This window comes from Astatotilapia calliptera, chromosome 5 (genome assembly GCF_964374335.1).
Source record: "Astatotilapia calliptera chromosome 5, fAstCal68.1, whole genome shotgun sequence".
NCBI lineage: Eukaryota > Metazoa > Chordata > Actinopteri > Cichliformes > Cichlidae > Astatotilapia > Astatotilapia calliptera.
Window position 1 is genome coordinate 192998 of NC_137426.1, and position 14061 is coordinate 207058.

A 14061-nucleotide genomic window follows, 5' to 3' on the forward strand; every position below is an offset into this window, starting at 1 on the left:
TAAACTGAGGGATTTCCACACAGATTTAATAACAACATGGACATGCAGGAAGACCGTGTGTCTGATGGCTTCATAAAAAAAGTCCCTAAATTACCGTCACACTCGTGGTGCTCACCATGGTGTCCTGTTAGATTTCATGCCTGTGGAGAAGAGCTCATATAAAATCATGCATGCCTGCAGGGCACTCGTTCCTCCTTCAGCTCCTTGATTCATCTGCAGTCTGAGACACACTAGCCTCCGCCACCACACCGCCAACAGCCGCAGCGACAGAATGATGTCAAATAACTTTAGTCCACATCTTCAAAGAGCCTGATTTGGTTTGTCACACTGCTAAAGACAAGATGTAAAGTCCATCAGGTGAGAGAGCAAAAGGAAATTCTTATAAACAGCAGGATCATGTCAACACAAGGAAAAGCTCAGCGCTAATCATCAGACACATTGAACACCAACCAACTCAAAACTCACCTGTTCAAATCTGCATATTCACTGTGAATCCACTGTTTGTTTTATCTTGTGCTTTGTTTTATTGTTCTTATCTTGCCATTGTCTTCTTATTGTAAAGTGTCCTTGGGTGACTTGAAAGGCGCTCATAAATAAAATTGATTATTATTATCAGAGGTGGGACCAAGTCATTGTTTTGCAAGTCTCAAGTAAGTCTCAAGTCTTTATCCTCAAGTCTCAAGTCAAGTCTCAAGTAATGTCAGGCAAGTCAGAGTCGAGTCTCAAGTCACTGGTGTAAAAGTCCGAGTCAAGTCACAAGTCTGAAACTTTGAATTTCAAGTCCTTTCGAGTCTTTAAAAAACCCCCGAAAAAAAGCATGTTGCAGTTATGCTAAATGTAAATATTAGACCATGTAATTTTTTAATCTGTGTTTTTCTCAACACATGACAAAATAGTGAACTTAGAAAATATACACAAATTGTGAAATTGCACCTCTTTAAAATGCAGCTCAATTAAACTTAGCTCCAAGAATAATTTTCACCGACAGTTCTGAGATAAGCTGCATGTTATTCTTGGATGCGGTTGTAGGACAGGCTTTAAAATCGCATGACAAAAATATCATACATATTAAAAAAAACTGAATCACCAACGTAGCCTGGAAAACATTTGCTAGTTAGATGAAGTCAGCTATCTCATCGTAGCATATTTATATGCATATTTATAATCATACGGTTCTTGGAGTGAGTGCATACACTCATGAAGTTTAGTAACTTCCGGTCACTGCAACAAGCCCAGGTACAGTTTACCGACGGATGGGTGCAGGACCTTGAAATGCACCGTGTAGAACGAAAGACCATCGTACGTATCATAAGTTTACCAGTCTCACAAATCGTCGTCATAAATACACATTCGTTAACCGTTTATTAATAGGACCTTTGAGCTCAATGGTAATTAATTAGTAGTGGAAATAATTTCTGGTACCTGAAGGAAACGGTTTCCAGGGCCTAATCCGTGGATCGACTTCCTTCGAGGCGTGGACGTCTATCAGCAGAGAATGTACCTTAGTCTGTAACACAGTCAAATATATTCTCAAGTAATATTCAAGCATGCCATTCAGCGTGTTAGTACGAGCTCGGGAGCAGCTTGGGAGAACAAGAAAACAGAGACTGCTTTAGATTGTCTTCCCAAAGTGACTCAACTTTATTCACAAGTACAACAGTTTATATAGAGGGTAAAATTCATGAGACAGCAGATTTATCAGTTTAAACCAGTACAGACCAAGATAAGGCAGCGTCTTCCTGCCCTTGGGTGAAGAAGCATCCTTTGTGTAGTGTATCAGTTCAGCTACAATTGTGATTATCTCAGCGACATATTTTCAAGGCACAAAACGAAGAGTTCTTTCATTAGTGAAATCTGAAACAAACCATTTGGCCTTCAACAGGCGTCTAAAAGATTAAGAAACTAATGTAGCTGAGGGAGTGATCTCTGTGGTATTTCAACCTTGTACCAGCCTGTGATTCTCACACATCAATTCTTGGGTCAAAGAGAAAAATAACTAAAACAAAGGGGCCTTATTGAATGACAGAGTTTTCCTGTATAATGTCACTATAAAACAATATCCAGTAAATGCTACCATGGTACTAAAATACCTAACAGTACCCATCACAGAAATGTAGCAGTGACAATAATACTGTATGCTGTAATCGCACTGGGCAATTAGTGATACAAAAAACCTGTTTTATCCTGTGAATAAAAGTATATGTTTTTGTCAATGTACCATAATAACAGAAGCGAAACGCAATATTGTGTCAGGACAATTCACTATTCATGCACAATAAACAAAGGAGCATAGCGCGACCATTTCTGTTCAGCGCCAGACTTGCTTGTAACCTATATCACCAATTATGTTATGAAAATGACGTATTAAGTACTAAAAGACACTGACCTTCGTGTAAATGCTTGGAGCAGACTAACCTGTGAGCTGGAGTGTTCTGGGACGTTATATTTGATCTTTGAATGGCTGCAATCCAGGCCATCCGTTGCCTCTTTGTTACTTCGGAAACATGGCTCGAACAATTTCTCTTCAACGACGTAATCCGATAACAACCGATCTCTTTACCCGTCGGCTTCCCGTGGCTGTCATGCGACCGGCTATTGCAGTTAATAATACAACAGCTTCTTGACATTTTTGTGTTTCTTTTTATCGCTGTGTGACTGATTTTAATTGAAAGCCTGCGTGCGCTAGTACCGCTTGCCACGAGTTCCCAGAATCCTTTGCGGTTCTACCCGTGAATGACGTCACATTTTCAATTTCTATATAATATGCATGTTAAGTTTTATATTTGGGGTGAAATATCAAGTCTTTTCAAGTAAACCGGTTCAAGTCCAATTCAAGTCCCAAGTCATTGGTGTAAAAGTCCAAGTCAAGTCACAAGTCTTAGAACATTTTTTCAAGTCAAGTCTAAAGTCATAAAATTAATGACTCGAGTCTGACTCGAGTCCAAGTCATGTGACTCGAGTCCACACCTCTGATTATTATTACCCTGAATTATTTAAACCTGAACTTTACATTTAACCAAAATTATGACAAACATTTGTTTTGTGTAAGATAAATACATGCATATCAAAATAAGCCAGCGACCTCAGGTTTACAGGCAGAATCACTGAGCCTGTGAGGACACTGCAGGAACCCTGATGGTTCAGCCTTTTAGAAACAGCTCACCTGTTCTGACTGTTGGACAGCCTCTGAGTTCAGTCTGCCCCTTGCTGGTCAAACAGGGCGCAGACTTTCTTATATATTCTACTCTACACATTTAAACAGCTCCACGTTTCCTCTGTGCCTTTGGATCCAGGTGTCACACAGTCGTGTTCTCAGAGAGTTCCTGCCGCTGATCAAATACAGTACTGCAGCATTATTACAAAAATCACTGAGAAATTGTTTGTTCTCACTAAAGACAGGCTCTACCTGCACTCGGCCACGCCCCCGTTTGTACATAAAAAGGAAACAGGTGGAGCTGGAGGTGACAGAGGAAACGAGACAAAAGATGTTTTATGATTTTGTGCATTCTCAGTTTTTCTTCTTCAAACTGGAAAAACGTCTGCATGTTTAACAGGCTGCTCGATGTGCAGCTCATGTCACGCTGCAGAGGACCCAAGATGGTGGTGGAAGGGGGTGGAGTCTGTCCAGTTAAACATAAGATGAACCTTTATTAGTCCCACACGTGGGAAATTTTTGGTCACAGCAGTCAGGGTGTCCTGCGTGCGCTGGGAGATGCTGGACGCCATTTAGAGACGACATGAGAGACGAAGCTCGTTAAAAATCAGTTTTTATTTCCCTTTAAATCAAACAAGCAGCAACTTTCTCATTTACAATAAAAAGAAAAGAGTGGTGGCAGTGCTCGTTTCCATGGCAACCAAGAAGATGACCAGGTGACAAGCTGGTCCAGAGGAGTCACATGATTGGCTGAGGTCTGGAACGTGGTTGCAAAGCAACACAGAGGAGAGACGTGATGATTTGTTGACAGTGTGAGAAAAATAAATCAGATTAGAAGCCTGACAGGTCAGGGGTCAGAGGTCAGTAGGGCAGCTTCTTGATGAATCTGGTGAACATGGTGAAGGCAGCAGCTGGTTTGTCTGTTGGAACCATGTGACCTGAACCCTGCGGGAAGACAGCGGCACAGGTCAGAACAGTCGCCAGAAATCAGGCTTGAGGTGTTCACACGGAAACGCCCCGAGGCGGAGGAAACGCCCCGAGGCGGAGGAAACGCCCCGAGGCGGAGGAAACGCTGGCCGTTTCTGCCATCTGGTGGCTTTTCTGTGAAGTGCAGTAAGTGTCAGACTACACTTACCATGTGCCATTTTCTTCATTTACAAAGACAATTTGATTTGACGACGTTTAAAAACAAACTGAAATATTAAAGCAGATTTACACCAAACGAGACATTTTTGTTTGTTTCTTCTTCATAAATAAAGATACTGTAGAAACCTTAAGTGGTCCGATGATGAAAGAAAACAGCTGACTTGAAACAGAACCCCGCCCCAAAACATGACATCACACAGTCAGTGAGGATGATGATGGTGGCGTTTACCTTCACGGTGAGGAAGACAATGTTATCAAACTCTTTGACGAAGCCGCCGACTTGCTGACCGTCCACATCTTCGTAGATCCACGGACGCCTCTGGACTTGCACCTGAGACACAGGTAAGCACACCTGAGAGTCAGCTTATAGATCAGGTTACTTTGCGGAGGAAAACTCAATAAGATCTGAACTCCACCTGCTGCTGCAGAGACTCCACAAACCACTCGTCGCCCATGAAGTTGCACGCCATGTCCACGTCGCCATTATACACGAGGATGCGATACTTCTGCACAGAGAACACAACCGTCAACACCTTCCAGTCCATATTAGACAGGTGAAACAGGTGAGTCCTGTTAAAGGCTGGAAACATTTACACTGGGGGAAAATTTAAATTAAAAATAAATTAATAAATTAATTTAAAAAATGGGCAGAGCTTCACTGACTAGAGCGCCGAGCAGCTTCAGGTACTGTTTCCTGACATCCATGTAGAGCCGACCGTAGTTCCGGTTCACCTCAGAGCTGCGAGCGCAGAGCGGAGAGTCAGTGAGTCAGCACAGGTGAGGTGGACAGGTGAAACAGAGGTCAAGTGTGTGCCTGTGTTACCTGCAGATGACCCAGTCCAGAGCTTTGGGGCTGATGTGGAGGGCTTTTCTGACCAGCGGGTTGTTCAGGTACAGGTTGGAAGGGGTGGAGTTGGTGCAGGGGGGGTCCAGGCGGACAGACGGGAGCAGCGCCGCCAGACTTTTGACTTTCTAAAGTGAGAGAACCACCTGTTCAGGTGAGCGCTTTATAGATACTGTTTGGATCATCGGGTGACCTGAACTCACCTGCATCCACAGCCGGTTCCACTGATGGTGAATGAACGAGTTTCCCAGATCTCGGATCACCAGCTGGCCTCGCTCGACACTGACAACAAACAGGAACACACCTGTTTGAGCGCCATACGTGCTGCAGGTGAGCTCACGGACAAAAAAAAAAGATCACAGGCCGAACGTTAAAAGGCCACAGCTCACCTGAGTCTCTGCGGGACTCCACCTGGGCAGGAAGCGTACAGGTTGTATATGTTCAAACCTGAACTGTAGACGATGGTCTGAACCTCCCCCACCTGCAGAGGAAACGGGCAACACCTGAGACATAAAACCAGAGACCCTACAGGTAGACGTCGGGTGCACCGCAGGTGAACCGGGTCGTACTCACGCTGTCCATGCAGTTCTGGTTCGGGTTGTCATAGAAGTTGCATTTCCCGTTGCTGCAGCAGTAGGTCTGAAGCTCCGCCCACAGGTGGCTGCCAAGCAGGCCGTGGTAGTAGGCGAAGTACACCAGAGAGTTGTCGTTCATCTCGTAGCTCGACATTCCATTCCCCACGGCGATGCCCTGCACCACAGGTGAGTCGGGTGAGGCAGGCATGAGGAGGCTGCTGATGTTTCCACAGCCTGAATATGACACGCCTGTTTTTACCACAGGTACACCTGTCTGCAGCTCAGGTGGGACACCCATTGATCACATGGTCTAAAAGCAGCACGTCACAGGTACACCTGTCTGCAGTGTTTTCTAATGATGTCACCACAGGAAGCACGTTCAAAGTGAACAGTGTCACCACAAACTCAGGTAAGAACAGATCTTTTTAATGCTTTGAGTGAGTTTTTCTGTGATCTGTAAAGAAGACTGCTACTAATAACAATAATAACACTGAATGGAAAGGTGGAGGCTTTATCCAGGTTTGGAGCAGCAGCCTGAGCAGAGAAGCCCAGACCTCCCACACCTTGGCCACCTCCTCCAACCCACCTGAGCAACATTGAGGCGTTCAAAGACCAGCCGAGAGAGTGATCTCTCCATCGTGTCCTGGGTCCGCATCACCTCGCCTGCCTCGTTTTCATGTGGAGGTAGCAGCTCTACTCCGAGTTGCTCTCCAGTGACATGTCTCTAACCCACACTGCACAGAAGCTCATTTCAAACCTCAGAGCTCGCACGCACGCGCGCACATGCACGCGCACACACGCACTTTTTTTTCCCCCCCCCCCCCATTTCCCGCCCCCCCCCAGTGGAAGCAGTAACGCTGTGCAGTCTTTGGAAAGCCATTTTCACAGGTGCATCAGGTATGATACAAACCACTGCAGTGCAGTACCAGTAACACCTACAGCATGTTCTAATCGCTCTAATAGGATATTATGGTCGACAGTATCGAACGCTGCACTGAGGTCTAGCAGGACAAGCACAGAGATGAGTCCACTGTCAGAGGCCATAAGAAGATCATTTGTAACCTTCACTAAAGCTGTTTCTGTGCTGTGATGAGCTCTGAAACCTGACTGAAACTCTTCAAATAAACCTCTGCAGATGATCTGTTAGCTGTTTGACAACTACTCTTTCAAGGATGTTTGATATAAAGGAAGGTTGGAGATCGGCCTATAATTAGCTAAGACTGCTGGGTCTAGAGATGCTTTTTGAGTAAAGGTTTAACTACAGCCAGCTTGAAGGCCTGTGGTACATAGCTGATTATTAGAGATAGGTTGATCATATTTAAGATCGAAGAATTAATTAATGGCAGGACTTCTTTGAGCAGTTTTGTAGGAATGGGGTCTAAAAGACACGTTGATGGTTTGGAGGAAGCAGTTACTGAAGTTAACTTCAGAACTGTTACCTGCTGTGTGTCAGGTGCGTCATTACCTGCAGGTTGAGGCTGGCGTCCTCCATCACTCTCTCAGCGAGCGTGGGGATGTAGATTCCTCCGTAGCTCTCTCCGGTCAGGAAGAGCTCATTCTTGCTGTACTCTGGAAACAGGCGGAAGAACTCCTTCAGGGCCAGGTAGTTGTTCATCGACACCTGCAAAGAAAAAGAAAAAGCTGAACACCTGACCTCCGGGCAGCCAACCGGCAGCTGAGTCACTGAGGGTCACTGACCTCTGTGTCATTGGTGGCGTATTTCTGATCGTCCGAATAAGAGAAGCCGACTCCTACTGGGGACTCCAGGTACAACATGTTGGTAATCTGCACACAGATAGTCGACCAATCAGCTTTGACCTCAGCCGTGCGACCTCAACAAAAGTCACATGACAGCATACCTTGTTCCAGGCATACGGGTTGTACTCCAGCGTCGCACCGTCGCTCTGGATCTGAAATGACAAAAGGTCAGAGGTCAGGTGTGGAGTCACAGTATACCTGTAGGGGTCAGGTGGGCAGAGTTCACCTACCAGGAAGGGTCCATGTTCGGTCAGCAGTCCGTCCAGCGAGCTGCAGCCGGGGCCACCATTCAGCCACAGCACCAGCGGGTCCGAGGACGGTTTGTTCTGCGACTCAACGAACCTGAGAACAGAAGAAGTGGTCAGCTGACGGTCAGGTGAGGCGTGTCTTCAGGCGTGTCTCAGGTACTGACCAGTAGTGCAGGTGTTTGCCGTCAGCCACACTCAGGTATCCAGAGTACTGCTTGAAGCTCGGCTGTTTCTGCAGACCTGGCAGGTACGTGATCTCGTCGGCCGCTGGGGCCGCTTCCACGCCGAGCCATGCGGACAGGAAGTAACATGACAACAGCAGCAGCTGCATCTGATAGCAGATAGGAAGTAAAAACATCCAATAAAAATGCTCCTCCTGAGATTTCACCTTTATAATACTGAGGTAACGTCCAGCAGCTGACGTCCACGTGTTCCTTTCACTTTTGTCACACGATCACATGACACACAGCACAAATGATGTCATCTCTCCTGCAGGACGTTACTGATTAGCTCTACTGTCAGTTTTACTGACTTTGAGCAGGTTATCACGGACAGATCACCAGAAACAAAACTGATCAAATGTGATTTCACAGAGCTGTCGGAGCCCTGCCAGAAAATAAAATAAATAACCCTAAAAAATCCAAACAAAACAAAAAGAAAGTAAAACTAAATAAAAAAAAAGCAGGAGGCTGTCCTCAGCATCAGCCTTTCAGAAAGGAAACAAACTAGAAATTAAACCTCAGTGATGATGTTAAAGTTTTAAAAGGGTTTTTCATCACTCAGTTTTATTACATCCAACCCTGATTTTAAGAAAGCGAACTTAAAACGCAAAGTTCAAAGTTCACCCGTTCTCTGAGGTAAACCTGTAAAACACAGCACAGCAGGATCTCACACGCACACGTTAAATTAGGCAGAAATTTAAATGAAGACTGGTGGGTTCCTCTGACGGCCACGAAACACGTGATTTCAGCAGGAAGTGAGGTTTGTGTTCGCGGACTGATCACGAGACTTTCTGATTGGGGATCGATCAGAAGTCACGTGATTACTTTCCCGCTGAATGAACGAAAAGTTACGATTTGGTTGAAAAGTTGATTCTGTTCATCTGGACGTTTTACTTTCGGACGTGACTGAGCATGCGCCAAGAAAATTTACATTTGCAGTTTTTTGAACGGAGTTTGGCAGAAACACGCAGTTCGTGTCAGAATAACTGTTCAGCGACCGGAAACGGGTTTCAGTTTCAACACGAAACGTTTTCGACTCACAATCAGCTCGATTATCGATCAGAAAGCGATCAGTTTCTCAGAGTACTCGTTAACTGTCATGAAACAGAAGGCAGTGTGTGTGCGCGCCCTGATACTCTCTCTCACACACACACACACACACACACACACATTTTAAACCCGGAAACGGGGACTATCACGCGCAGCATCAACTTTAACGTCTTAAATCAGACAGAATCCAAACGGACCTCTGAATGGAGACCTTCCTCTTTCACTCACCTCTTCTCTACGCGTCCACCTGCTTCACCTGGGCTCCTGCTCTGCAAATAAATTGGACACACCACGGTGAAGGAAAACAGCAGGTCATATGACAGCGGCAGGTCACATGACCCCTCCCTCCCCTCGGTTTTTTTTTTCAAACTTTATTTGTAGGGTTTTTTAGGATAACCCTTTTTTAAATTAACGATTAAGAACAATACGAATACAGACTCTCGAAGAGGATAAAACAGTAGAAGAACATTCAAAACAACAGAAAGAGCACCAGAGGGGTGTTAAAAGTGCAGAATAACAACAAAAACCTTCCAAGAGTCCGTAAATCCCTGTTACAGTGTTCTAAGTCGGAAGGCGGCCTGGCCCTACCAAACTTTATGTATTATTATTGGGCTGCCAATATTGTGACAATATCCACCTAGATGCAGGCTTTTAGGGAGGGCAGAGGGCCGCCTTGGTCCACTATGGAGCTAGACGGTCATCTCACTATATCCCCTGTTGCAATAATGTGTTCAAGTCTACCAGTCAGTCACAATGTTAATTTTAAAGATCCTGTGGTTAAGAACTCTCTCAATGTCTGGTTTCAGTGTCTGCTCCCCTGTTGCATCAAATCTTTTTTACCAGCTCTGAGCGATGCAGGGTTCAAGGTTTGGTACAGCAGAGGAATTATCTGCTTCTCTGATCTGTTTGTTAAAGGGTCATTTTTATCCTTTGAAACATTATCTAAAGAGTTTGGAATCCCAAAGACTCACTTCTTTAGATACTTACAAGCCCGTAGCTTTGCAATTAAACACTTCACTTCATATCCAAGTCTACCTAATGACTGTCCATTTGAGGATTGTCTGCAATTTCGACTTATTGCTAGAGGCCACATCTCTCAAATATATAGCACACTGCAGCATATAAAGGCAGACTCTGTGTCCACAGCCAGGAACGCCTGGGAGCTGGACTTAAACCTCCAGATCCCAGACGACCTATTGGACCTTAGTGTTAGCAGGATCCATGAATCCTCAATCTGTATACGGCATTGTATAATACAGTTTAAAATTCTTCACCGGGCGTACCTAACCAAAGCTAAACTAGCCAAAATATACAATACCTCTGATGATAGATGTCCGAGGTGCAAGCAATCACCCGCCACTATGAGCCATATGTTCTGGACCTGCTCTGATTTGAACTGGTTAAGTCTGGTTCTGGGAATTCGTTTTTAAAGCTCTTTCATATGTGTGTGGGAAAACAATTTATCCCAATCCGATGACAGCAGTCTTTGGTGTACTCCCAAACCAACACGGGATAACTTCTTATCAAATAAATGCAGTGGCTTTCTCATCTCTCCTGGCACGCAGGCTAATTCTTCTTAATTGGAAGGATTCAGGTCCGCCAGTGTTTGTTCAGTGGGTGAGAGAGGTGATGAGGTGCTTGCAGATAGAGCATTTGAGATACAGTTTGAGAGGGTCTCAAAGTAAATACTACAAAAGCTGGTCATCCTTTGTTGAATATGTGGAGAAGTTGTCATTTACTGAAGTATGATGTATTACTGCTTTTATCTGTGTTTGGGGGTTTTTCTCTTTCTTTCTTTAAAGCCACCTACTATCTGTAGCAAGCCGGAAAGAACTGCGCACAATGCAGCCCCCTTTTATTTATGTATTTATTTTATTCTATTTTTGTTTGTTTTGTTTTTTGGTGGGGTTTTGGTGCTTGTTTGTTTTTTTTTGCCTTGTTCACATGGTAGTATTTTTTGTTTGTGCCCATAGATTATACATTTTCCTGCATCCAACTTGTTTGCCACTGCGTGGCACAACCGGTTTCACAATGGCAGTGTTTGTAATCGCAATTCGAGTTATATTTTTCTGTACTTTTCTCACATTGGAAAATCATAAATAAAGTTGACCAAAAAAAAGTGCAGAATAAGAAAAAGGGAGCACAGGATAAACAAACAAACACTGGAGGCAAAGATGGAAACAGTAACAGATGACAAACACATCGTCTGATTTCAGTTTCTTTAGTCACATGATGTCTAAAGTCACTAATGAACCATGTTTACTATTTCTCCACTTGCTACAATGTATATGGTATTTACCTAATGTTAGTCACAGCAGAGATACGTGGATGTAAATGATCCGTATAGAAGGTAACATCAAATATATTAAACTGTGGGATGTCATTGACTTTCAGTGATAACCAGCTGTGCAGTTCTTTTTTTTTTAACTCCATTTTTATTTATTTTTAATGAGCAGTGATGGATCCCACACTTCCTCCACACAACTGTGCCCACATGTACAAGCAGACGCTCGCTCGCACAGGGCCAGTGTCCAGCTACAGCATGTTAAAGAAGGCAAGCATACATACATAGATACATAAGCACTCTTTGGCCTCATATGAGGCTAGGGTTGCCAACTCCCTGAAAAATAAATAAGGGACACCTCGTGGCCAGGGCCGGGCAACCCAGTTGCCTTCACCCTTCCCAGTGTGGTAGCTCTTTTTTTGTGTGTGAAATTATTTTTTAACCATTTGACTTGAACTTGATTTAAGCAGATGCATATTCTTTGTGATATGACCATATGGGAAACAAATGATCATTTAGCCATTTATTTTTAGCTCAAAATGACAACATTAACACAGTAAAACAGGTCTCTTTCTTAAACAGAAGCCTGTCATGCTTAACTTTTGAGAATATAAGTAAATCTTTCTTTAAAAGAACTCTGTCCTGCTTAACTTAAAATTATATAAATTAATAGAAAGCAATAGAACGAAAAATATTCTTGTAACAGTGCACATATAGTGCATTTAGTACAATTGGCTTCAGTTGAGGTATTATTTCAGCTTTTCTGATGCTAATCAGCTGCTCCTGTTTGTAAACCCGCTTGTTCCCATGATTACGCATCATAACTCATCATCATTATTCATCTATGTATTACTTTTATGTATTAGTGATCTATTTGTTGTAATCATCTATCCTTGCAGTTGTTTATTACACAAAATAAATGATATTATTACACTTCTGGCCACATAGCGCTGATATTCACTGCACATGCCCATATTAACCTTAACCAGAGGGTTTAAACAACAAACCAGTGTTTACATACCATATCTGCTTCTGCCGTGGCCTGGTGGACAAGAAATTGGTTAAGGGTTCCCCGAGCTTTCACGCCCCTCGTGTTCTTCATGTGCCCACCATTAGAAGCATGCCTATGGAAAAAGTGCGCCAGCACACAGTGCAATGCGCTTTATAGTGCACTTTTCCAGCCAGGTGTTTTCCTTTTCCCATTCCTCCCTGTACTTTTGCAGCCTTTTTTTTCTTTCTCTGAGCGAACAAACATTGCTGCTCTAATGCTGGGCTTACACTGTGCAATTTTTGGCCCATTTTGAGCCGATTTTTGAGTCGTGCGACCGATTTGGTGATCGGCCCGATTTTGGCCTTCATCGTGCATCGTGTAGTATACGTGGGGTAACGAGAAGCGATTAACACCTCACGACCAGCTCCCGATCATCAGTGTTGGGGAGTAACAGAATACATGTACCGCCGTTACGTATTTAAAATACAAAATATGAGTAACTGTATTCCGTTACAGTTACCGTTTAAAAAGGTGGTATTCAGAATACAGTTACTTTGTTGAATGGATTACACTGCGGTACTTTCCTGTTTCATTTTGTCGCGGGTCAGGACTGTTTGGGTTTGTTTGACAGCTACGCTCTGTTGTTCCAGGCGGCAGCGTTACGGTTGCCATGGTTACAGGGCGACACTCTCTCTCTCTCTCTGCGACTGTGTGTTTCCTGGGTGAGAGAGGCCTTTTCGTTGTTGTTGTTGTTGTTGTGCTAAGCTAACAGGCAGAATGCTACAAGCATAGCTCTAAAGAATGTAGCATCATGGGTAGTGTAGTCCGTGTTGCAGGGAGAATGGACTGCCATACACGTTATGTGTCTGTGAGCGAGGAGGGAGAAAAAGGGGAGTGGAAAGGTACGAGTTGTCGTCGAGGAAAAACGGGAGCTGGAAGCATGTAAATATAATAATTACTTCAGCCAATAAGAGTGCCTGACGAGCCCAGTTGTAAGTAAGCTATCCGGTTGTTCAGTGATGACGCGACGAATCCTACTTCCGGGTCTAAAGTAGTCTGCGTTTAATATGGCTTTTGTGTTGTTAACGTGTTTAATGTTATGTATTTTCTTCTATTTGATCTCAAAAAGCTCCTAAAACAGTCAGTGATCACTGTTGACCTCCCTCGGCTTTTATTACCACTAATCATTTATTTAAGCTCAGTTTTTAAAACCTTAGGATGTAACTACAGCCCAGCCCATGCAGCAGTATATGAATGACTAACCTCGTATTGTGGATGGATTATCTCAGTTGTTCTCCTGGCTGAAGTTTGGTCCTTTTACAGCATCCTGCCATGTGATTACATTTGTTTCTGACCACCGAGAACACTCACGTTAACTTTTATCGAGTGGAAAAAAAGTTAGCTTGTTTATATTGTAACGTTCACAAGAACCAGACGGTTGGGGTCTCAGTTTGTCCGTTTATTCGGCACATAAGCCAGCGGGTTGTTAACTCAGGGGGAAGCACTCTCGAACTACACCTCTCTTCAGCCTGGCACACACACAGAACAACCAGGTCCCCCCACCCCTTCCTGTACACAACCCTCACTACTTCCTGCAGCCCAACCAAACATGAATCTTAAAGGAACAACAACAGTGTGCAGAGAAAACCAACATGTCACTGTCCAGTAACACTTAACCATCGTTACACTGCCCCCCCAGCAATAAGTTCCTCGTCCCCGAGGGAACGACACAGTCTCTGAGGCGGGGCGGTAGCCTACGTTCCCTCCTTGACCTCCTGAGCCCCTGAGGA

The 14061-nt window shown here is 44.1% G+C and overlaps 1 protein-coding gene across 1 annotated transcript; it reads right to left on the reverse strand.

The window, feature by feature from the left end:
• Positions 1-3751: 3751 nt before the first annotated feature.
• Positions 3752-9347, reverse strand: ctsa (cathepsin A). Its single transcript, XM_026166631.2, has 14 exons — positions 9225-9347; positions 7890-8056; positions 7708-7819; positions 7579-7629; positions 7418-7504; positions 7185-7340; positions 5718-5894; positions 5534-5625; positions 5348-5426; positions 5124-5272; positions 4964-5039; positions 4717-4806; positions 4530-4631; positions 3752-4099 (listed from the first exon to the last, which is right to left on the reverse strand). The coding sequence occupies exons 2-14, from the start codon at positions 8054-8056 to the stop codon at positions 4016-4018; spliced, it is 1422 nt and encodes a 473-aa protein (XP_026022416.1). The 5' UTR covers positions 9225-9347; the 3' UTR covers positions 3752-4015.
• Between the last annotated feature and the right edge of the window lie 4714 nt (positions 9348-14061).